The following is a 26,304-nucleotide window of genomic DNA, read 5'->3' as shown; positions in this document are numbered from 1 at the left end:
CCGAAAGCAAACAGGTAGCCTGAACATTTGTGTTGGTTTAGAGGCAAAAATAATTTAATGAAAGTTTGTATAAATCTTGAACACTAGTTTGCAGAATAATTGCAATGAATGCCTTCTACTGCTGTGAGTGCTTTTTGCCATATAGATGTGTAAATGAGGCAATTCCAAGTGCACATAAAGACAAGATTATTTCAAGTGAGATTTTGTCAGTCTCTGTCTTGAATTAACTCATTTTGTGACAGAAGTCATTAAGAATTTTGACAGTAACACATCTGAAAACCCTATCCTAAGAACCAAATAGAGGTAGGCACTGTATCTGGATAGGTAAACAATTATGTATCTAAAGTAAGCATCAGCAACAGAATGGCTTTCTATTTAATTCCTCTAGGTAAATAAATGAGCATATTGTTTTTCTTTTTTCTCTAGTGTGTTGTATTTGCTATGACATCTGGTCAGATGTGGAATCACATCCGTGGACCACCGTATGCACATAAAAATCCTCAGAATGGACAAGTGGTGAGTCAATTGTTTTAGTTTTATTTTAAGGGGAAATACTATATAAATAGCCACTTCCTACAGTGAGTCTACGATTGCAAATAATTGCAGTTTCATAGCCCTGACAGTCTGTCAGAGTCTTAAGTCTCCACTTGCAAGCAGAGTCTATTTTGGAATTTCACATGCTTAGAAAGTGCCGCCATGTTTGATTTGAACAATGAAATAAGTGGCCATGTTTTTCAAAATTGTATCTATCAGGCTTCCAGCTGTAGTGAATGTGTTATAAAATGTTCCATAACATACAATTTCTACTGCCCAGCAATAAATGGATATTGTGTCTATTTGTAGAAATGTGATCCCTCAGAAAGTGGAAAGCAGGATGTTTGGGGTTTTTTTATTTATTTTGAGGCTCCGTTTACACAAAGCTTTGAGCTTTGTAACCTGGTGTTTCTTGAGCATTTTAGTTAGAACAGGAAATGGCACATATTTTCATATGATTGTTACCATTTTCCATCATGCCTGTAACTCTTCCACTGAACTTTATGGAATGCTTTTTCCTATATCTCTTTACTCCTTCAATTTAAATTCTTCCTCAGCTTTAGTAAGAAGTTACCACTACTTGACTACTGCCAAAATTACTGTTACATCCTGCTACTGTTGTGTTTGAAGGAATTCTCTTACTTCCTCTGTCCTGCTCACAAATTAGCAAATGTTCATCAGAGTTCAGAAGGAGAAACTCTCTTTGCCTACTGGGAAGATAGAGGACCTTCACTAGTTTCTACCACTCTTTGTTATTTACTACTTTTCAAGCAAGCTTTTGGGAAGGAATCAATCTACAATGTTTTTTCATAGCTAGTGGCCTGTCAAACTATTTTCCGCTTTGACCATCACTAGTTAAAGGAGACTGGTTTATGTCTTAAAGAAAAAAAATTATTCAAAGCTCCCTTTGTATCATATCTTAATTGATGTAGCAAAAAAAATACGGTTTGAATTTGATTACTGATCTGCTTTTTATCAGAAATATAGCAGCATACATGATGTCATAAAACGACGATTCCATCTGTCAACTTCGTTATGCAGGAGTAGAATTGATAATGTAATAAATAATCTCTGTAAAACACTGTGTTTATAATAATTTAGAGTTTTTCATTACTGCCTTGCAGTATTAAATTTATGATGCTTTCCTATGGAGTGAAAGAAAGGAGTAATACTGCATAGAAAAATCACTGTTTGTGACAAATTAGTTTTTGCCATATCCAGCTTTATACACATTTCCCTTCTCAGAGACCAAAGACCTGTTTCTGAAGTATACCCTACTTTAAATAATTTTAAAATATCCCTTTAATTGTTCCTGAATTTGTGCCATCTTGTCTCAGCTTTCAGAGTCTGAACTCATCCCGAGTGTCTGAAAAGCTACTAGTTTGGGAGTGCTAGCATACACAACTAAATAATGAGATTAATGGAAAGGTGATTTAAGTTCTAGATACTAACCTACTGTATTAGTCAACATACATACCTTCTTTTCTGGTTTTGCTCCATTATATGACTTCAGGTAAGTTATTTTGTGCCTCTGATTCACCTGTCTGTCCTGGTTTGTATGTGTAGGTACTTTCACCTCGTTGGAGCTACATCTGTGTGAGTAAATAAAACCAGTCAGATTCTAAGAATTAAAACAAGTATAGATGCAGAATCACCAAGTTCCTAATTTAAGGTATCACTGACCAGTGTACTTGTAACATAAAACTCTGTTTTTTTACCAGTATTAGAAGCTTAAGTATTCTGTAAAACTTTACCTATTTTACATTGTGTTTTTTTTCAAATAACACTGTTGAACATTTTCCTGTTTCATTTTTCTAGCACTTATCTATGTTCCTGTGAATTTGAAGTCATAAAAGTGCTATCCAACACTTCTGTAAGATTTATTCAACCATGATAATTCACTGTAACAGTGCTCTGCAATAAGTCAGCAACTGCTGTATTTACATCTGCACAAAATTTAACTCATCACTTTCTTTCCAATTTCTAGGATTTAGTACCAACTCCAAATTCTCATGCCAAACACTTGTAACATTCTGGTTTTAAGAGGAGGCATAGAATAGTTCACCAAGTTTAATTGGTTTATTGTTAAGTTCAAATTTACTAATTCTTAGATTTTCTTACTCATGGGAATGAGTGGTTCCGTTCTGTTCTAGCTGTAGAGCCTGATACACCACCAGACTTTGAAGGTGATAATTGTCTGTATAAACTGTTCTTTGCCTTGGATATCTCCTATTATTTGGTTTGTTCTTGTCATAATTTTAGATGACAATTCATTTCTTGTCCTTAAATTCCTAATTTTTTCAAAACATGAAAAGATATTTAATTGCTTTGCTTAAACAATGCTGCTTACTAGTGACAGTAGCTTGTACAAGTGACATTACCAGTTCTTAAAATTTTTGGCTTGTGCACTGCACTTATGATCCATTGCATGATTACCTAAACTACTTTAATTCTATGATCGTATTCTTTGAATTAAGCTTTTTAAACCATATTTTTGTAATTTTGTATGGGTCTGTTCTCTGAAGTTGTTGTGTTCTCTTAAGCTTGTTGCAGTTACTTCCTTTTTTCCCCACTGCCATCAGCTAATTTCAGTTTTTGGGTCCACATGAGATCAATATCAATTTTTCTGTAAAAAGCTGAATGACATGGTATCATTGTTTGGTATTTTGATTCTGGTTTAGGTTGACAAAACTGGTGCTAGTCTTCTATCTTGTCAATGTTCTTTATCTCTGTTATGCTTCTGGAGTTCTCCATCTTTTGCCTGATAACTTTGTTAGAATTAGGCCATTACTGACTGTGTGACACTGAAATCTGTACCTATTTTATTGGAACTGAAAGTGAAAACTAAACATCCCATTGGTGTCTGTATATAAAAACAGTCTTCGGAGAGTTCTGACTTTTATTCAGCGCTTGGTCTGTATAGAGCTGGTGGTGAGACAAGTAGAGAGCTGGGGAAAGCAGCTACATATTTTTGAGCCTCCTGCAGAGGTAGTTCTGTTGCTTTTTAATTGACTTAATAGCAAAGAATTCTTGTTAGTTTTTTTTAATCAGCATTTACTGAAATAGCAGTAATGGCTAAGAAGGCATTTCTGTATATCCTGAGATTAGAAGCCGTTTTGTTTTTTCTTTTTTATTTGGATACAAATTCTACTATTTTTATTGTGCAGTATGCTCAAGACTGCATCTTTAAAATGGTTAAATTTTGCTATAAATGAGAACAGAGCAACGGACCAGCTAGATCTAACATACTGAATTAAGATAATTTCTAAAGCTCATAATTTTCTTTCCTTCTCTGGAAATAAATTATTAGAAGTTGGAAAAGTTTTTGTGTGAAGAGGAAAATAAGGTATTTTTATTGTCAGATATTAGATAGTTTTCCTACATAAACTGGTGCTTTGTGAAAAGAATAATGGTATTATTTGCCACTATATTAATTGGATTTTTTTGTATGTCTTATATGTTAAAAACATGTTAAAATTGCTTAAGCAAAACACAAATTATGTCCTTTGGAAGCAATTTATATCTGTTTAACAGATCTTTCAGATAGAACAACTTGCAATATCAGTTCAAATATAAATATTTGTTCAATTGTGGAGTTTGTTCAGCTTTTTTTTTTCCTTCTTACCTTTCACAGTTTTATAACCACTGATCTTTATTCAGCAACATTCTCTAAAATATCACTTTTCACATGGTTTTGATGATATGGATATGTGGTAATCTGTATATTTCTGAAGTTAAATGAAAAATATGTTTGACTGCTAGTATCATTATTGCATACATCAATGCAAAATTAAGGTACTTTGTGAAAAATTTATGCTTAGAATGTTTAGATTCTTAATTCACATTAGTCCGCTATTGATAAGCAGGACAACATGTTATTTATTAAAGTACACTATTCTGTGTTTGCTGACATGACTTTTTCATGTGAGAATAATTAAAATAAGTGGAACTGTTTCTTGGAACGGTTTTAAAGAGTGACTGTCCCTTTCAAGATCAGCAAGTCACAGTAAATACATTGTCCTTTTGCCTTTGACCTGTCTGGAAGCACGTTTGAAGTACAGTTCACCAAGATTGTGTTTGTAATGCCTGACTTCTCTGAAAGTAACCACATTGCTTGGTAGCAGTTTCAACGTGTATAAAATTCACTTTACTGTCTGATATATTATTATATATTTGTCTTGCTCTTGGATTAAAAAAAAAGTTCATACAGGTTACTATATCAGTATCTAACATAAGACACCCAGATTGGTGTCACTTTTGCCACAGCAATATTTTGATGCATCTGTCAATGATAATCACAACTGTAGTGCTATTAAAAATATTCCTAATATTTTATTAGAATAGCAAATTATTTGTGTTGATCTGCTTGATAGACATGAGAATTAGGTTATTTATCTGATGGGTGTATTTAATGAAATTACTTACCTGTGGTTGTCAAAGCAGTGAACATACTCAGAAGCTGCAACTAGAGAAGAGTCTCTCAAGCTTTTAAACTTCTTTCCTGATTTAGTCAAAAAACTTAACAGTTGGCCGTGTAAGATGTAGAACTAGTATAAAACAGTCTTAATTCTGTTAACAGATCAGCACATTAACAAATGGGGAACATCATATCTAAACTAGTGTTGGGAAAACTATTAACCTGTATAAGATATCTGTCCTAATTTTTGAGATTACAAGGGTGATTGTATCTGGCCTTTCAATAACTTTCTGTATAACACACGTTTCTACCTTGATATCAGGAAAAGAAAACCTTACACAATATTTTTCATACTTTTTATTGTGGAAAGAAAAGGAGGTAGGAAAACAGTCATGACAGAAGGGTTGCTCAGACGAGGCATTAGAACCTTTAAATTCTCAAATAGTCACTTCTTTAAGCCTACATGCTGTAAAAGTTCAGATAGTACTGTTGTTTTGCAAGTACTGTAGGTTTGGCTGAGTAGAGATGGAACATAATCCCATAAAGTAAAACTGGATTTTAGACAAGTAATCAGGCAGCAAGTAGTCTCTCACGATAAAATCCAATAAAATTAAATTAAAAAAGCACTAGATTTTAATTGGTGCTTGTAACACAGAAATCCAATTTTAATTGACTGATACCTCTTTCAAGTAACAAACACTCCTCCTCCCCCCTGCCCACCTTTTGCTAAGTGTAGATGGGTTCCTAGAAGCAATTTAGTTTCATTTGAAAGATGAACTGTTTCGTACATAACAGCTCTTTTTGTCAGCAGTCAGGAAACCTCAAATATTTAAAGTTATGAAGTATCTGAAGATAGAATCATAATGCAATATAGAAGATTGTACTGTTAAGACAGAAAACCAGAATGAGATAAGAGAAAAACCTGTTCATGTTGTTATGTTACTACTAGAAAAAGACACAATTCAGGTGCCAGGTACGAATCTAGTTTTTCTGTCTTCCTAGAATTTACTGGTTGTGTAGTTGTTAAAAGGTAAGAGCCTTCTCTAATAGAATAATTTTGATTGGAAGATACCTCTGAAGATCATGTAGTTCAGATGCTTTCTCAGAGCCACTCGGGTTGCTCAGGGCTTTGTCCAAGCAAATTTTGAATGTCTCCATAGTTAGAGATTCCCCATCCTGTTCCAGTGTTTGGCTGTCCACATAATTATTTTAATTTTACCTTTTAATTTAATCTTTTTTATTTCCCTTAGGAACAGCCAAGGTAAATTTTATCCTCTTCAGTAAAAGCTGATTTAGCTGAGTTCTTAATTAGAATTTAACACTGACTTTAATAAAATTAGGCTTAGCCCAGCAGTACACATTTTCAGATCTCCTGACAGCATACGTTTGCTTAAGTGGCACTAGCACTATTATGACATCACTACAGTATCCACACTGGAAGTGAAAAAACATTAAACCTGGAGTAGTCATAGAGATTTTTCTCTATACAAGTTCTGTTCTTTGAATAGAGCTGTGCAGACATTCTTCCTGTAGGTATTAAATAACTTAAGCATGTCTGCTTTCTTCTGAAATCTTACAAATTTTCAACAATTTCGAGAGAGTGAAGGAGGGAGAAGAACGAACTCTGCCATATTTTCCCTGTTGCGCAACACAGTCTTTCACTACTTTAGGTGGATTATTTTGTGAATCTTTCCTCTTCCCTGCGGAAAGATAATCTGTAGTACAAGGGTGCACATGTTCCTTTTGCTGAAGTAAAATTTCAGCATTTGTGAATTGTCTTGTGAGTTACTAAGCAAGTATCAAAATATTGTCTGTCCAGCAGAGCCTTATAGACATGGTGCATTTTTCCATTGGAGAGCTCTTGTCTTTCCATATAGTTTTGTTAGTAAGATCTAATGCTGTCATTTCAGTGTAACAGATTAGATTTCTCTTCTGCCTGTGAACAATGTCAAGAGAAGGACCATGCATTTGAGTGTCTTAATGTAAATGAAGCAGCATACTTCAGACAGTCCTTCATGGTCTAATTCACTCATAATCTCTGGTTGAGAGAGATACCTTTTTACTGTGGCTATTCTTTTTTATGGTGGTTATTTTTTATTGAACATAAGAAACTTTAGGTACTTTTTTTCCTTTAATCTGCAAGGCAACAGTTATTTGCTACTTGATATTTTGATCGAGATAAAATGCTTTTTGTATGTTTTCACTGAAACGAAGTTATTCTGACACTGTTTTTTTGTCTAGCTTTGGTGCCAACATTAATTCCTTTCTTTGGCTAACCTTTCATGTTTACTGTCTATTCCTGAAGGAAGAAACAATAGAAGACATAAGGACTAAATTAAAAGGTAAACTAAAGTTTTATTGTACATGCTGATTGTTCTTCTGAGCCTCTAAAAAGCAGTAGGGTACTACTATAGATTCCACTTCAGATTTCAAATATTTCTCAGAGTTCCTGGACATTAAATGGCAGGATATATATGTTTTTTGTTTTTCTGTTCTTTGAATCATAATAGTTTCTTTTTTATTTATTTATATATGTTGACACCCAGATCTTCTAGATACTATGGTGAGGGACAAGCACACATACTTGTTTTCGTTATTTTCCTTACATATTCTTTTCAAGTATTATGAACATTCACAAGGTTAATGATGCTACCACTACTATTATTTGCACGTTTCATTTTGATACTTAGAAGTGTCCTGTTGTTGTTGTTACTTCCACCACCACCACCACCTAGCAGCATACTTACTTAAGAATTCAAGACTCTGAACCCAGGTATCTGAGGAATCAGTTGTGGCTTCAGATAGTGTGTTCAGATAGGAAAGACCTATTCCTGTGTTAAAATTAATATAGGATAAACTGGTACTTGGGAAGGTGTATATATATATATGAGCGTAATGTGAGATTAGGTGCTCTGGTAAAAACAAGGGTTGACTACTGTCTTCAACAGGTTCTTTTGTTTCATTTGGGTTTCATTTTTTTTTTTCCCCCCCAAGTCAGTGGTAACATTTTTATTGGTTTTACTGATTTTTATGACAGTAGACTATTCAAAGCACCTTTGAAAATTATATCCAAGGAACACGTGTATAATCATATTTTTTCAGCACAGAAATGCTTCAATAGCAGAAACAAAATTTATTCTAGCTTTAGAATAAACAATGAGAATCTTTAAATAAATGGAAGACTTTGTTTTCTGGGGTTTTTTTGCCTTTTGCAGATTAACTTATACACTTTAGTTATCTCATGTTTGTGGGTTGGTATTGCACTTCTGTTTATTAGAATGATTGTAATTATAAAATAATTTCAATGTATGTATACACTTTCATCTTCTTAATACTCATTGCAATATATGTTGAACATATCAAAGCTATTTGAAAATTTAGAAGAACATACTGAATCTACACTGCTTATGTCATCAGAAATGCCATACAACATGCATTATTAATATTAAAGCTTTCCTCTGTTCTGTTATAACCAAAGGATAAATTCAAGCCAACTACTGAGTTTCTCTATAATATACTCTAATATGCAAAGGGTACTTATAGCTTAGAATCCTGGTAAAAAGTTCAATTCGTTTAACTATTTTAATATTAGTTCAATTAGTCTTTGTTCACAAAGATACCTTCCATGGCTGTTACATTATCAGTGCTTTTATGTAGAAGCAGACATTCCTGAGTCAACTGTCTTGCTGTGGCTATGTAAGTGGTAAGCTATATTTGTCAAAAAAGTTACCAAAAATATTTCAAAATGAATTACTATTTTCCAACTACTCTGTCCATCTTCCTTTAAGGATGAGGAGGAGAGAATTTAACTTATATCCTGATTGCTGGTCAGGAGTCAAACTCTCTTTATGTCCACATTATTGAGAAACAAGTTCAGAAAAGGAGTGGGCTTTACACAAGGTTTAGAAGAAGGAATTATTTTCATTTTGTACTACCCTTTAGACAAGCACAATCCTGTCTGCCACTTAAAAAGCCACTGCAGAACTGCCACATGTACTGGTTAGAAAAGGTGGTCTGGAGCCCTTCTTAGGAGAGTTTACTTCTTTGTAACACAACTGAGATTGATCTGCTCTTTACGTGTTTTTTAAAGCATCTTGCATCAAGCTAATATGATGCACAGAAGTAGGTTAAGGAGCAGATTTAATGTACATCACATTTTCTTTGTATTCGGTACTTACAGAATTAAACGTTCACATGTATTAGAAATAGATGTTCTTGTGTACATGTTTGTAGTAAAGAGACATTTTTCACTGTTCCCCTTAAAAGTCTATAATTAATGTTTATACGAAAGCTGATAAAGGCTGGAGTGCTTTCATTTTAGGTGCGGTGCAAATTAAAGAGCATTCTTTACTCTGAAGGTCTTGCAAATCTAGGTTTTGAGCTCTAAACAAAAACATGAAATAACCTCCTTCACATTCACAGGTCCTGATGTCACTTAGCATAGCAGAATGCTCTACATGAAGAGAAAATATTATCATTTAAAAGAGGGAAGTTGTCTGCATTTACCATCCCTTCACACTTCTAATATGAGTCAATGGAATGAAAGAAGGCTATGATTTATTTTTTTTATAGTCACTGTTCTAAAAAAGATTCCAACCAAAAAAATTTCATGTTCCTTTTTGCACATCCGTGATTCTGTAGTTCATATTAATCAGACTGAATTATCCCTGTCAGATAAAAGAAGGAACTGTGCCGTAATATTCTCTGTGGCTAAATACCAGTCATAGAACTAAACTGAAAATTGTTATTTCAGTTGTTGCTTTATTTGCCTGTAGACAGAGAACACTTCAATTACTGGTATAATGAATGAATAAATACCATCTGATCTTGTCCAGTGCTGTCATTTAAGATACTATTAATGCTGGAAATGGGAAAAAAAAAGGCATAAATTGTCTTTAGAACACAAGTAAGTATACTGCCATTAAAATGTTTTGTGTGTAAAAACAAAACCGTAAAATTGAGCTCTGGAAATGTACAGAATTATTTGGCCATAGTAGTACTCATAGCTCTTTTTTGTGGCACTAAAGAATTGGAGAATTTTGTTAACATTAGCTACTTTACCTTCTGAATGTGCATTTAACTAGACATATGCTACAGTCAGTGGAAATAATGCAAGCATTGGATCAGCTGCTCAGTTTAAGAATGGTTTTTAAAAATAGATTTAAGAACCAAATTGAATTAAAGTCACGCTGTTAGTCATTTAATATTCCAATAATTGATCACTTGCATTATTATTAATTATCTCTGGAAAATGCAGAACCACAAGGACATGATGTGAATGCGTATGTCACTTTAGATAGTGCTCACCGAGGGAATGTAGTGTGTTTGCTACTGTGATTTTTCCACTGTATCCATCTCATCCCTTAAAAACACTATATTAAACTCAGGCCTACAAATATTTTGCAGACCTTGAGTAACTGGAAAAATAAAAAAAAATGAAACAATAAACAACAAATAAAAAAAGCAGAGGAAAAAATTATAAAAGAAACAGATTAGAGAGACATTCAAACCACTGTTATTCAGAGGATATCTTCTGTATAAATTGAAGAACATACCTTCCAAAAAAGATAGCAGATATAGAATGGGGTAGAATAAATCCTGTAAATAGACAGCACAACTGAAATAGTAAACACACAACAGTAATTTGGAAAAGGAAAGGACCACTGTGAAAAAAACCCAAGAAACAACTTGCAGCAGAATCCTAGATTTTCCTGGTAATGGTGACCAGTAAACGTCTGCCGATACATTTAATGTCTTTAAAATGAGCCTCTTTTCAGTGGAACGTATTCCCTTTGAGAATTAAAGAATACTGTAAGGTTGTGTTATTAACATAAACATACTACTAAGTTAACAAGTTCAGTCCAAATACATAATACCGGTTTGAGGTTTTTTCTTTTTCCTTTGCCCCTTAATTTTTTTTTTTTTTTTTTTTTTGCATTTGACCATCTACACCATTTCATGTAGCTCTGATCCAGCAAGTAACTTTAATGCTTTATTCATAGTGCATGAGCACACAGTAGGGTGAGGGCCATTGTAAGTTGTCCAGTTATGGGCAAGTTCATTTTATCAGAATATTTGACTTTAGGATTTTGCTCCCAGACTCGTTTTACAGTACTGTTGTTCCACCTTTTGTATTGAATAGAAACTTATTTTAACTGTTGAGTGGATTGATTTTGACTTAATTTTTTAATAGGCAGATCACATTAATCAACCATATTCAGCCTGTACTTATATAATGGATATTTTTTTTCTAGCTGAGTTCTTTTTGTATAATGAGAACATAATTTGTGAAAATCCTTCTGACTTTTGAAGCATATAATCTTAATTTCTTCCCATGTAATGTAGTGGTGGGTTTTTTTTCCTCAGATCCTTTCTGGCATCAGTTGTATCCATTAGTACCTATTTTTGCACTCAGGTTATCAACTTGAAACTTTATACATTAGTCTCAAGATCTAGAGTTACTTTACGTGTTTATAGGCAGCCTGTTCTGTCTTCCATTGAGCCAGTTATTCAACCTGCTTATAGTGTTTGTTCCAAACCCATTTTTCTTCAGCTTTACATGTAACAGAATGAATTGCCAAAGTCCAGATAAATAGTAGCATGTTTTCTTTGTCAAGAGGATGACTTACCTTAAGAAAGGGGTTGTGCCTGATGAATCTGGTATCTGTCTCTTTGGAATAAGCGTGCTGTATTTCCTCTTGTTTTTCATTTTTCTTCATTTGTTTAATTGTTCTTAATTTCATATTTTATTCAGAAACATTTAATGTTATTCAAGTCTAACTTCCTTCCACAACGTGTTTGTTCCTATGTATGCTGTTTTACAGATTTACACTAATCATGCGTAGCCTTGTCTAGAATACATATGTAAAAAAATAAAATTGCTACTAGGCTTTAAGTTTTATGTACTATTTTTGGAATTCTGCCTTTTGAGTTTTCCTTCAAGTTTTTTTGTGGTATAGATGCATTCTGGCAGCTGTGTACCCTTTTACCCTTTTATTCATGATAATTGCTGAAAACAGAATTCAGAAATTGGGTCATTACCAGTGTTTACTGTGTTTTATCTTCCTTGCTTGTTCTCTGTTTTAATGGCTGAAATATGAACTATATGTTTTCATTTCACTTGCTGGTCCACCTCAGCTTACCTCCTGACAACGTTCATTTTATGGCTAAGCTTCTTGACCTTTTAAGAGGGAAATGTACGTGCTAGTCAGTCTCTTTCCATTCTTTCTAAGCTCTGGTTGTTCACTGTATTCCATTTGGAATTATTAGTCAGTGAGGTCTGGAATTCTTCCCCGAAAGGTCACTAATTTATTTATTTATAAGATTTGTAGGATACAGATTCAAGATAACTTAAGAAACTTGAACTGTTAGTCTCAGACTCATGCAGTTCACCACATTTTTCTAGTTTAGATGATTTCCCTCATTACTTTTTCATATCAGTTGAACTTTTTTGAAATGTAAAAATCTGTAAAGTTTTAAATGTGTTACTATTAATTTTTCAGTTTCATTTATTGAATCAACTTGGGTCATTTTATTTGAAATTATTTTATACTTCCTCTGTCTTTACAGTGCCCTTTTTTCTATGTAAAATGCGCTTAAAATATTACTTCTTGTTGAACCAGTGGGTAACTGAGGATAGAATCTGACAGGTGTTGCATACTGATTATTGAGGTCTGCTGTTAGTAGTATCCGTTTCAATTCTGTCTAGAAAATTAGTCTTCAATCTACTACGAGGAGTTCTTTTCCTGAATGTTTTTCAGTTCCTCAACTTTCTAATATCCTTCTCCATGAGTCTGAGTTATCTTTTGACCTCCTCCTCCAAAGCATGAACTTCTGCTGAAGCTCAGTTTATCTTTTCATTTCCATCTTCCCTGAGTTCACCCACACCAGTGCTTAGTTCAGATAAGAGATGCACTTTTGAAGCCCCATGCTACCTCCATTCCCACCTTCTATATTTTGGTTCACGTTACACAGGGCACTTGGACTATGATCCTTTTGGATGAAATTAAGATAGAAGGTGGACTCCAGGAGTTCAGGTAGTACACTCCCAGCTGCTGCTGGTTTGTTCAGTCCACCGACCAAAGAGGAACTAGCATGAAGTAGAATGACTTGAGATGTATACAGTATGGATATTGGGTTTGGAGAATTAATACTACTTACTAATATAAACACAGTCTTTGAGTGCTCAACAGCTCAACATAAGCATCTTTGCATCAGTAATGATGGTATTCTTCCATTCAAATTTTGAAATTTGTTCTGATATGAAGGATGATGTTGAGCAAGAAGCTCTGCTTCCATGAAGACATTTCAGTCACAGATTTGTATCTGATATCCCTGTTCCTAGGAGAAGGTGTGTCTTACATTTTACCAGATAGACTCTAGTAACGGATCATCAAACGAGTGTGTATCTATTTTCTGCTAATACATGTATATATGGATGACGGATAGAGCTTTGGGTCATGTCTGCTTTTATCTTAGTAGCTCTGTGATGGTTTTTTCTCTATTTCTTGAAAAGACCAAACCTCAGTAGACTCCTCAGAATCTTGACTTAAATGCTTTGCTGCCTGCTTTGATTTTATACTTTTAAGGATTAGCTAGACGGTATGTCAGATGAGAAAATGTATTTCCTGAAGAGTTTACTTAAGTTGAAGGTCTTTCATCTTCAATCTTCTAATTTTCTATCGGCAGTGAAAATACCTCTTTGAATGAATGTTTAGAAAACATGACTACTGAAGGCTAAACTGCTTTTTTCATTCCAAATTTGTGAAGCAGTTTTGGTGATGAGAAGAGATTCTAAATAATGTGTTATAGGAGAAGTCTGTATTTAATTAATGAATTCTTTAATTTTGCATCTTGACTTACTTTAGGTCTAGAGATAAGGTTGATATAATTTTAGTTTAATTATCAAATCAAGATTTTCTCAACTGAGAAACTGTATAAGTAACCTAATAACTCAATGCTATTAATGGATATATATGGCTAATTTTCCTTTATTTAGCAGGTCATACTATAGAAATATTTTTATATCCTCTTATTTATGGCGTTCAAACAAATTATTCACTTCTTCAATATTTTTATAATTCTCTACAACTCTTTTGAAATTTTAGTTAAGATTCATATTCAGATTGCTATTAAAATCCGAGACATAAATAACTTAAAAAGCTCAATTTTTTAACAAAACTAACAAATACCATGGTGTATGTGTGTATGTATGTATGTGTATTTTTTTTCCTAATTGTATTGCTTCCTCTTCTCATTTTAAGGGTCAGTTCTATTATTCCTGATGATTTTACTTTAATTTGGCAGGCTAAAAAAAAAAAGGGAATAGAACACTTTCAAACATAGAGAAGTTGCATTTTAGTGTATAACCAAAAATAGTGCATTTCTCAACAGAGAGTTTGCCAGAAAAGGGTTGCTAGATGGTATTAAAAATACCAGTTTAAAGGGAGACAAAAGACTAACCTTCAAACTTTTTCTGACTTTGTCTCTTATCAGTCATGCAAGTGTCAGAGTCATAATGTGAATACTCAAGAAGGCTTTGAATTGTCAATAGAGGAAGCTTCTTCTTTGAGGTTATATTCGCTGGAACAGGAGAGATAACACTATTATCAGTGTTTTTATAGTGTAGCCAATTTCTCATTGCATGTACTGAAATGCAGTTTTTAATACAGTTTAGATATTAGTATAATGATAAATATGTCAGACTTTTAAACTAAATTTTGAATGTTTCTGTCAGTCCTGATATAGTATGAAAGTCTACTCTGGTCCCTTTCAGAGATTTTTATGAGCACTTTCTGGAAAAAAAGTGATTTTCAAACACATTTCTAACCTTCTTAGGACATTGACATTAAATATGCATTTCTTTCTGGGATGTGTGTTGAACTCAGCCAGTTTAGCACTGGAATGTAAACACACAGAATAAAAGCTATCACACTATAATATACAAATACTATTACAAGTTATTTATGATCACCGTGGTATGAATTTTTATACTTTTTTGATAAGGCATTCAAGGCCTTTGTTTTAACTGCTGACTGTATGAATTGGTTTGAAGTGCTGTTTATGGGCTTGTTATTTTTATTTCTTATTGTATTTTTTTCCTGTGGGCTAGCTAATGCACAAAATCTCAATGCATTCAAAAGTATTGTGAAAATTTTGCATAGTAATACAATTGCACTAAACTTTTACATGTGTCCCACTTCAAATTTGTTAATATTTGCACTGAAATTAATTGAGGGCTTAACCACTGCTGGTGGACTGTAAAGAGCTATAAAGGATTTCTTTTCATTTTCATTGACTTGTAGGTCATTGTTAGCAATATGTCAATTAACTCAATTTTTCAACATCATTTCTACAACAATTATGTTATCTCTACCACCAGATTTAGGTAGTCTTATGAATCATTAGTGCATTTAGATATTCTGAAATAATATTTGTGTTTTACTTGTGTGAAATTCTCATCCTTGATCTAACGTACAGGTTAGCAAGTAAACATAGACAGGTATGTCAGGGCTTAGGGTTTCACCAGCAATCTCAAATTTTTCAGATGTATGAAAACAGCCCTTAATATCTTATACATTGTCATGACAATTAAAATCCAATAATCATCAAAATGCTGAGTGCTTGGAGAATTCTATGTAGGCAAAATTGTGGCTCTGCTGAAAGCTAGACCTTTTTTTTGTCAGTATCACAAAAAATAGTACATATTTTGTGATTGTTGTAACTAATTATTAGTGAATGTAGATCCTCATTTGGTGTTAACAGTACCCCATCTCTTATAAAGTTGCCTGTGTTTCCCTGTTAGCATCACTCAAGAGGCTGATAACAAACACACTGGTTTTGACAATAAGACTCCAAATGAATTCGTACAATGGTCTTTAGATCAACTTTGTTGTGTTAAGAACTCTACCAGTGGAAAACTTCTGTGTCAGAGTATTACTGATTTTAGCAAGCTATGTAGCTGATAATTCATATATTATAATACATGAAAGGTCGGGTTATAGTATTCATCATACAGAATGAAGACTAAATTTTGTCTCATTTCCACTTTGTTGTTCTTAGTTGCGTTATGTCTTCTCCTGACAATCTACCTGTCTTCAGGAAAGCAAAAGTGGTTGAAGCAATGATTAAATGCATTCTTTTTTTTTTTTTTTTTTTTTTTTTTTTTTTTTTTTTTGTTGCCTGGGGAGTAATTAATTGAACTAAAAAGATAAAAATAGAAAAGAAGTTAAAATCCAATACCTAACTGAGTATTGTTTTCAAATGTATACTTTCACATTTATCTGCATACCTTAGCAGGTTAGATCCTAATAGTTTTTGTAGTTTTAAAAGGATCCAAAAGTGTAAAAAGGAAGTAAACAACTGAAACAGATGAAAATGCAGAAGTAGGACTGATGAAAAATATTTTACTTATTATCCAACTTCTCTTCCTATTAACTTGTATCATGATAATATACAATCTTCTTTAAGAAAGTGCCTAAAAGCTGTCTACCAGAGTAGACAGTAAATCAATTAGTAGTGGCTCAGTTCAATTTTTCTGCTGTAGAAGGTAGTTTTTTTTTCTAAGTGTGTGCTAAAGATTATCTTTGAAGTTCCAGATACATAGGGAAGTAAAGGAACTTTATCCAAAATGCTCCAACAAAAGCACAGGTTTACTGGTAATATTTTTACTTATGATATCACAGACTAACTTTTAAAAATAACATTGTTATGTCTTTAAGATAGCTAAATAACTGGCATCCATATTTTAAGTTGTTCTGAGCTTTTTGATAACTAGCTTAGCTTACCTGTTTGGAAGGACATCGTAATTAAAAATTGAGGAACCTATGTCATAAATCTTGAACTACTATTAAGATGTGACTGAAATATCTGGAATAACCTCCCTCCAGAAGCATAGCATAATTCTTTTTCAGTGATTCTAATCAGTGTTTTCTGAAAGTGGTTTATAGAGTTTGATGTCGTAAAAAATATCACAAGCAAGTATTTTATAGCTAACACTGCAAAATAAGTCATATGTCATTCAACGTGGGGAAAAAATAGCCTTCCTCATTCTTGGTTGTAGACTGTCCTGTTAAATATGATTGCTTTGTCTCTCATGTGTGACATCTTCACATTTAGCAGAAAAAGAAAAAGCTTGTTTCAATACCGATATTAAGTCAAACACTGACACTAAGTCAGTGATGTTGCATAAAACTGGTCACTTCTATTCAAGGATTATCTGAAGCTGGCACAGAGCAGGTCAAAAGAACGGGAATTTATTTTTGATCATTAATCCGTGACTATGACAATTGAGTAAAACCTAAAGTTACCTGAGAACTTGCTATAAATTGTTTATGTCTATTCTTGAAAGTAAATAAAAACATTACAGAAGTAGATGTTTTTAATAAAGAATGAAGGTTACACTTGAGAGCTACCAGGTCTAAAGCTTTTTTGGTTTACTAGTATTCATTTTTTTTTCTCATGTTCTTGAAATCTGATTAGAGTCTAAAAGTTCAGGGTTCATTCAGCTTAGTTCCAGGGCTGTTTGGTGTTTTTTTTGACGGGATTGGGTGTTTTGTTTCTGTGGAAACAACACAAGGAGTATTCTCATAGCCATAGGCAGTGTAGTATGTAGTTATTCTTGGTTAAAACAATGACATGCCTCTTTCAGATCTTTCTTTAACAAAGATTTACAACAAAAACGGTAGCTTTGTAGGAAGTGGGCTGTATACGACCACTTCTTGGTTTTGATGGACCTGGACCTCAAACTAGTGAAAGCCTGAAGGGAGCTTGTGTAATAGGAGAAAAACATTATTGACTCTGTCCTGGGTTCACTAAAAAGCTTTTGTGCAATTACATTTCACAGGTTATACCTTTTCCTTATAAATGTAATAATATATAAATAAAATCTTTAATTCTTCAAGATACCATGTCATCTTTGGAAGCAGTTTGAGGAACATATGGAATGCATCAGAGATAAGTAGTGAGGACTTCAATATAAATGACGTTCAAGCTAAGAATTTAATATTACTTACACTGAAAGGCAATAGAGAATGTGAGCATTTAAAAGAGGGGAGGCAAAGGATGAGGAGATTTAAGATACCACAGCTGTATGTTGCCAAGAGGAGTAGCAAGTCCAGGTAAAGCTTGTGGAAATAGTTTATTGCTTTATACTTCTTTAAGTTACATTGTATGGAATGTAATTGTATGGACAAGGCTCACATTTAATGGATTAAAAACTTGCTCACCTCTTAAAAGGTTTTTAACAGGCAGACATCAGAAAGGAAGACTTTTGGGAGATCAGTGTTTCCTAGTGATCTAGACACTAATGTTCTCTAAGAATTTCAGATGAGAGGTGATGTTGGTACTGGAGGACTGCAAGTGTGGTTAATGTGTTGTTAGTTTTTAAAGAAGGTGTGGGGGTGCTTGCAAGGCCCACACTGAAGAAAAAATTCTCTCTATAACAGCTGTTAAGATAGGAGTGTGTGTGTGAATGGACTACCAAAACTAATTGAGAAGCTATTTGCCCTAACTCTTTGCTAAAGTAGCTAGGAACCATCAGATGGATTTAAACAGTAACCAGGGAATTGCAAAGAGACTTTCGAAGTAAGAGAAGGAATCAGCTTGAAAATAGGTGTAAAGGAAGACTGCGAATTTGTACCAATGGGGGAGGACCTCAGAGGGAGAACAGAGAAGCGGTAGCAACTAACTTTCTCACTGCTGGAAGTGACCCCACTGGCAATACGATACTGCCTGGGCCTGACAGAGCAGCCTCTCCCTCAGATGCTGCGCATAGCCTGTGTCTAGCTAGTAGACTGATAGTATAGGATTCAGTAAATAGGGACTTACACATTGTGGGATGCTTTTACTGGTGGGTGAGTGTGTGTGTAGATAAAGTGAGAGCAGAGCACAGTGGAGGAGATGTATATAAGCAGGGGAAAACGTGCTTCTGCAATACCTGATTTGGATAAAACTGCGTGAACTGAGCAGTATTTTTCATAAAGGCTCTTGGGATTCTTGGGAACTGAAAACTAGCAAGTGTGATTTCTGTATTGGGCAAACTAATAGATACATGAATAATTATGACACCTGGGGAGAGCAGCATGGCAATAGAAGGAAATCTTTCATCATGTATATACTCAGGTTCCTCAAAGGCATCAGCAGGAATGAGTGAGTTTCTGCTGACAGTCCACTTGAACTGACAGAAGTTTTGTCATCAGTTAGATTTGAAGAAGCTACAGAATGAGGTCTAATAAGTTCTTCTCAGGAATGAGTAAGGAACTGATAGGTGTAAGTTAACACTTTTCAAAGTGAAAGGAAGTCAGTGCTGTCTCACCAAGGGTTTATGTTATGACCTTGACTATTTACTGTTCACCCTGTTCCGAGAGCTTGACAGTTTGCTGTTGGCCTTAAGTTATTTGGAAAGGTATAGAGAAGGGCCAGCTGCAAAAACGTGTAGGTGGAGTTTTGTGCAGGAGATCTGTGCAAGAGTGTTATCTGCCATTTTATAGCTCTGTTAGAAATAACTGTTGTGATGTGAATTAAAAAGCAGATCATACATCTTCCCTATAAAAGTAAAATACCTGTAAAATGATTGGCTTTCAACAGACTGTTTCTCTTTGGGAGTAAGGTCTTTTGGTTAGAATAGCATAATCAAACAAACCTCTAAATACTCAGTGGGCAAAAGAGCAAACAATGTTTAGAATTATTAGGAGAGAAAAACACTTTCAGTGCTATAAATTCTGTGCTTCATGTACAGCTTGAATACAGTCTGGAAAAACCTCAGGAGATGACATAGGGTGAGCTGAAGTGTGGAAGTGCTTCTGTAGAAGGAATGATAACAGGCAAATTCAAGTGAGGTGCATTAAATAATGACTGACATGGAGAGAAGCGTGAAGGGGATAATTTTCAATTTATTTAAATTAAATTTAAAGGTGACATTTTCAAATAAGATGTTTCTACTTGTTACACAGCTGTGGAACTCTTTGCTGCAGGTTATTGCACATTTTAAAAGTTTACATCTTTCAAAAAAATACTGTATAAATTTATATCTATTAAAATGCCTTCAAAATGGTAGTTTCAAGGTAGTCTGCCTAAAAAACAGCAGTATGTTTTGAGAGGCAGTGTCTCGGGGAGAGATTTAAAGGGACCATTCTAGATCATAACCTCAGCATAAACACTAAACTGTAGTGCCATTAATAGCATCTATCTTTGAGTATGTGAAAAGAAGACTATCAAGTGCAAAGTTATTCTTCCTTTGTCCACAGCATTTAATAAAATAAGAATAAAAATTGACTTCAAATGATTCAAGTGTGTGTACTTCAAGAGATGTGAAAATACTGGAAGTATTGTCACAAGAATAAAGATTTTCAGTAGTTGGTCATTAAAAAGAAATGAGTGGATTTTTATTCTTACATTGCAAGATTGAAGAGTCAGTCTTCTGTGTGGTCATGCTAGAGCTGTCTTTGTGCCACACTGGAATACCCTCATCATTCACATGGTGTAGAAAGTAATTCACATCCTTTGAAGTTAGCCAGATTTAAAGAGGACGGGAAAATGAGTTACGGACTGGTAGGGAGCAATACATAGTCATGATAATACATGCAGTCGCAATGCATGCCAGCTGCTCAGATTAGCTTTTGAGAGAATATGGATCACTGGAGAAAGATACTTAAAAACAGAAAAGATGTTCACTAGTTACGGGGCTCTTAGACTGCATAGGCAAAGAGATAAAAATGTACTTCCTAGTGTTGAAAATAACTTACATTTTTGAATACTTTATCAAGGCACATGCTGCATTCCTTATTATGTGAAGGAATTTTAGGACGTGTAAAATATGCTTAGACTGAATTGGGAGAAACTTACCTCCTCCTAGGAGAAGTCAAGAGTAGTAGAGGTAGTATTTAGAGGGCTGTGACTGTTCCTGTCTTGATGTGTGATCAAATCTTCTTCCCTTCATAATCTTTGAGAAGAGTGAACACATACGTACACTAAATACAGCAGCTTCTAGCCATCACAGTTCCTTCTTGAGATAGACATTGCAGTAAAAGTCAGTTCTTCATCTGTTAGTTGCCTTTTGGAATAAGCAAGGACTAATTGCTTCAGGATAAAAAAAAAAAAAAAAAAAATGTATTCTGATAAGGGTCAGAGAAAAGAGCTTTCTTCAGAGAGTCTTCAAATGCTAAACAGGGGATATTAGGCTGGATGTGGAGCATTACTGTAAGGATGTCATGAAGTGTCCCCTAGATGTTTTTTCTCATTCAAGCACTTAGTGTTAGCCATATTTTGCTTCACTAAATTCACTCTCCTGGTCACTTTAGAAGGAACTTGGGAGAGAGGCTTTTCTAACCTCCAAAAACATGTGGATGACAGTTTACTTGCTGAATCTCTTACCTGAGGTTATTTGCAGAACCCTTTCTTTTATATTGAAAGCGTATTTTTCTTCCTGGCAGCCAGTTTAGCTAAATGTTATGTAGAAATAAATACATTAGATTGAAATTCTTTAATATAGAGTAAATGGGTTTTCTTTATAGTTTATTCTATGCAATTATGTGGCTTATTGTATACTATATATCTTTCTCAGTATTGAAGTTCTGAAATTCTATCACCAATAAACCATTAGAATGAAATATTGGCTCTGTTGAAATCAATAGCATAATGCTTATTGACTTCTTTTGAATCAGCATTTCACCCAAATTATTTTAGGTACAGAGAAGAAACCTCTCTGCTCTTCTACAAATACCATAGGACTGGAAATCTTAGGTCAAAGTCACTGTGAGGTTTTGTAACTAAAGCTTCATCCCATATATAAACCAAAGAGATAGGTGTGTGGTGCGAAAACTTTTTTTGTTTTTTTTTTTTTTCTCAATAAAAGATACTTTGAGAAATCACCTGTTGTGTTAAAAGAATTGCATAATTAGTCTATAAGAACTGAAAGGAATCTTGAAAGTCCAGAGAGGTGAAAGGGAACAAAATTCATTACAAAGCCAACAACTGCTCCTCCAACACTAGGAACAACCCTTTGTACGGAAGTGGGTGCGATGTGTGGAGAAAGTCTTCAGATTACATGTTCATGTTGTTAAATTAAAGGCAAACCTGCCTGTATAGATGAGTTTTAAAAACTGACAAAGCCACTGAGGTTTTGTTGTAATTCATACAGAGGAAAAGAGAAAGACCATGCTAGAACTTGCTTGTCTCAGTCAGCAGTAAATTAAGTGAATTAATTAAGTTCAGAGAAATACAATAGGATTGAGGCAGTATTCTGCCTGTCAGACCCTGATTTGGGCTCAGCTAGTGAATAAGTTTCACTCCAGCACACATCTGAAATGTGAATTTGGAGTTCTGCTTAGTTTCAGTGGGCTGCAAGTACTCTCAATGTATTAAGAAAGTACTATATGTGTTGTAAAAATCTTAAATTTTAATCTGATTTAACATGCTGTCTTGGAATTCTGTTGTGACAAAAGTATCAATGAAAATTATTTTTAAAATGCTATATATTTCTGTACAATGTCCAAGTTTATGTACAGTGGAACTAAACTTAAGGAACTCTATGAGTAAGCAAACAGTTCTTTGCCATCACATGTGAAGGGTGTGATTTTCATCTTTACTTTATGCTAATTTTGTAAGCCCAGACATGCGTGCTCTTTTCTTCCACTTTTCTAGAGAACCATGTCTTAGGTTCACCATATATACAGTATGTGTTCCTATACTAGATGTTTGTATTTGTTATTAGTTTTCAGTCAGCTGCTATGGGCACCACAATAGTGTACAAAAGTTTTTGGCTTGGAAAAAGCATTTGGGGAAAAAATAAGCTTTTAACAGAAAAGTTAAACTATAGTGGTTAAACTGTAATGTAGGTATTTTAAAAGTCTATAAGTTTGGAACTTTCCGGATGCCAAGAAAAGAGGAAAATAACATCTAATGACCTCAGAGTTGATGAAGTTTCTGATTGTTCTCAAAGCATTCAGTCATCTGGTACTGTGATGCATTTAAGTATCTGAATGCTAAATTTGTAAATACTTAAGCCACCTGAAAAATGACACAATGATTCGTAACGAGAACATTTTTGAAAATCTACTTGAACATAGATCTATCTGAGAGTGCTTCCAGATCTTTGATCAGTTTGTCAGGCTGTTCTTGTGTGTTAATTTTTCTTGGAACAATTCTTTTATGTTAATTTACTAGACAACATACAGTTCTTAACTTATTAATTTTTTCCCTTCCATCTAGAGTCTTCAACTCTTTTTTAGTTTTTCATCTCATGGTTATTTTTGTCTTAATATGAAAAATTTTTCTTTCTTGTACATGAAAACTATTGACGTATCCTTGCAGTTCCTCATATGATAAAGTAACCTGTGCTCTATATCCATACTTGAATTGCTGAGCAAATTGTCTGCTAAAGTCTCCCAGGCTTTCCTTTTCCATCTGTGTTACAGCATTTCATGGGTAAGAGAATAGTACTAACTTTGTTTTGCACCTTCCTAGACAGAAGATCACTCTGATGTTTTTATATCTGTAACTTTTATTGGCATCTTTGCAGTCTATTTGGTGTAATGCTATGGTTCAATATAGTATATAGAAATCCCATGTTGACCATTGCTATGTGTCACCAAATAAAATGCCCCAAGTGAGGTACAAGGGATGTTTTAATTCTTCTATAATGTTATGGGATTTTCTTTTAATGGTCCTGAGGCTTGCTACAATATCTTTGACCTACTTGTTTGTTTGTTGTGTTGGGTTTTTTTTTATTCTTACTGTTCAATTAAATCTCTGGTTGTTTCATAAATTCTTTTCGCAACCATCTTCAACATAAAGCACTAAATACAAAGCACCAAAGGAATATTCTGTAATTCGTAAATTTTTTTCACTCATGGCTGGTTTTGGGAGGCATGTCAGTTTTCTCCACATATCTAGGCTGCACAGGGCGAAAGCATCTTTTCACTGCCATTCAGCCTGAGGACTTCCACAGAAACGTTTTTCAGACCTAGAACTTTTTGTTCTTGTTTTAAATGGGAGGACAGTTTTGTGTGTGCTCTATTTTATATTTCACTGTGATATTCTTTCACCTGCTTAGTATCATGTAGTGTGATTCTTCTTTGTATAGTTTCCTACAGTTATTTCTGTTATAATCTGTGTTTCTGAGTTTGTTTTTTTTTTTTTCATTTTGGTTTGGTTGGTTGGGGTTTTTTTTACCCCCAAGTGGTAATTTGCAGTTTAATCCCTAAGAGCCCTCAAAATCTTGAACATCTCATTGGATTTACTCACTTGTTATCATCTCCTTCATGGTGTGTCAGCTTTTCAGAAATTTATGTGAGCACTTTAGCTTCGGGATTTTTCTTTTGCTTATTTAGCCTTGTCCTTTCTTTTTGTCTAATCACAGTGACATTCTCAGACAAGATGCTGATCTTCTTTTTCATTTTTCTTCTCCATGTGTTCTCATCTACCTCTTTCAGACACCATAGTGCTTTCATATTGAACGTATGAATGCTATTACATAAAATTTGTTGTTGACATCAGTATTGTGCCTTTTTCTGCATAAATTAATACACCGTTCTAAAAAAGTGAACCATCTATGATTTTTGCTTTTCAACAACGTTGCCCAAATCAATAGAATTTATTTGCAAACTGCCCTCGTTTCTGCAAAGCTGTGATCTACTAAAGGAAAGTTATTTCTTCTCTGTTCCTTACCTCAAAGAAAGGAGAATAATTTATCATGAGGTATTGTATCTACTCTTTCAGATATCTACTTTGTATTTCAGTCCACTTTGTTAATGAAATTAATTATATGGCCTTTGAGTTTGACCTATTTGTCCACAGTGGCCTGTTTATTGTTTTTTTTCCAAAACATTAAATGTGTCGTGAAGGTACAACTTTGTTATTTTATGAATTTCGGCATAGTAATTGAGCTTTGAACATCTCTGGCTTCTGATATTTGCAGAATTTCCTTTCTGAGCTGAAAACGTACTGCAATTTCACAATTCAGTACTAGTAATATTCTTTTAAATTCCTTGCATACTGTAGTTCAAGCGTGAAAGTCTCACATGAAACAAGCACTTACTATATCTGAAGAGAATTTTTCGTTTGACCTCAAATAATTCCCAGGTTTTCTTCTCCCAGATACATGTGTATTCAATGTTCTATTGATCTTTTTTCCTTTTCTAGGTATTATTTTTTATGACTTCTTTAGTAATGCTGGCATTTTAAATATTTCTGTGTAAACTTGAATGTAATGATCATTCTGAACGTCTGTAAGACTTGTGCTGTTTTTTGCAGTCCTGGAACTTTTCGGTTCTTGACTGGGTGTTTTTTTTCAGAGACAGCTGACGGAAGGAACTTGAATTGCAACTTGTCTTGCTGACAGCAGCATTTGATTTGTATTCATTGCAGGCTGGAATGCTTGCTAAAGATAGCACAGCAAATATGTTATGACACAAAACCTCAGACCTAAAATTTTTAGCTAGTGGCTTTTATGGTATATTGAGTCAATGCCTGCCATTATAAACAGAACTTCATAAAATACCTCCTCACAAATTTGATATCTGCTGAAGTACAAGATGTTTAATGGCATAGCACATCCATTGGAAAAAAAAAAAAATGTTCTCACTTTTATATTCTAATAATTAGGAAGCATCTGCCAGTGCATTAAACAGTGAATTTAAATAAGTGATTCCCATAGCTGGCTTCATAAATCATGGATTCAAAGCATTTGTTATTGTGAAAGAAATTCCTCTTTGTCAAGTGCGTCTACTTTCAAATTTTATATTCTAAACATGGAGTGATTCCTTTGTTCTCAGTTTGTCCTGCTAAAGGCTTCATTTTGCTCAGTTTCTGTATCATGTCAGCAGTACTACTTCTAGTGTGCTAACTAGAGCTAGTATACCATGCAAAAAATTGCTCTAGGCAACACAATTTTTTTTAATAACTCAGTTGTACAATTCTGAAAAATACGGGCTTATATGAAGATTAAAAACAGTACAGCAAAACTTGGTTTTGACCCTTCTTTGTATGCGTTCAGTTCTATTTTGAATTTTTTATTCAATCATAGTAGGTCTGTCCTTTTCCTTAGTCCCCCTTCTCCAAAGGACAGCTTCTTTGTAATCTTAAGCATTAATTAGCAGAAACAAAGACCAAATGAGAGAGATTGTACTGGGAAGAGGATAACAAGCATATACCTCTCCTCCATTTAGAATATTTGAGTGTAGATTTGAATCTTCTATCGTAACGGAAGTTACTAAACTAGCTTGTAGAGGTATGAGGAGAAGAGAAATAAAATAAAAAAAAAAAGAGGTGGTGGGGGTTGGAAAAAGAAGAATTAAAAGAGGAGTGTAAATAAGTTTCCCTCAAGTAGTATGTGCTTTCTTAAAAGCTTGATGAAA

The 26,304-nt window shown here is 34.1% G+C and overlaps 1 protein-coding gene across 1 annotated transcript in view; it reads left to right on the top strand.

The window, feature by feature from the left end:
- The window catches only part of TUSC3 (tumor suppressor candidate 3), a 132,136-nt gene that overhangs the window by 70,770 nt on the left and 35,062 nt on the right, over window positions 1–26,304 (top strand). Inside the window, exon 6 of the mRNA XM_042808046.1 lies at window positions 427–516. Coding sequence (XP_042663980.1) covers window positions 427–516 — 90 coding nt within the window. The remainder of the gene's footprint in view (window positions 1–426; window positions 517–26,304) is intronic.

This window comes from Tyto alba, unplaced genomic scaffold, assembly GCF_018691265.1.
Source record: "Tyto alba isolate M040663 unplaced genomic scaffold, T.alba_DEE_v4.0 Super-Scaffold_6, whole genome shotgun sequence".
NCBI classification, from domain to species: Eukaryota; Metazoa; Chordata; class Aves; order Strigiformes; family Tytonidae; genus Tyto; species Tyto alba.
Note: the sequence above shows the minus strand (reverse complement) of the source record. Positions and strands in the feature narration are given on the sequence as shown.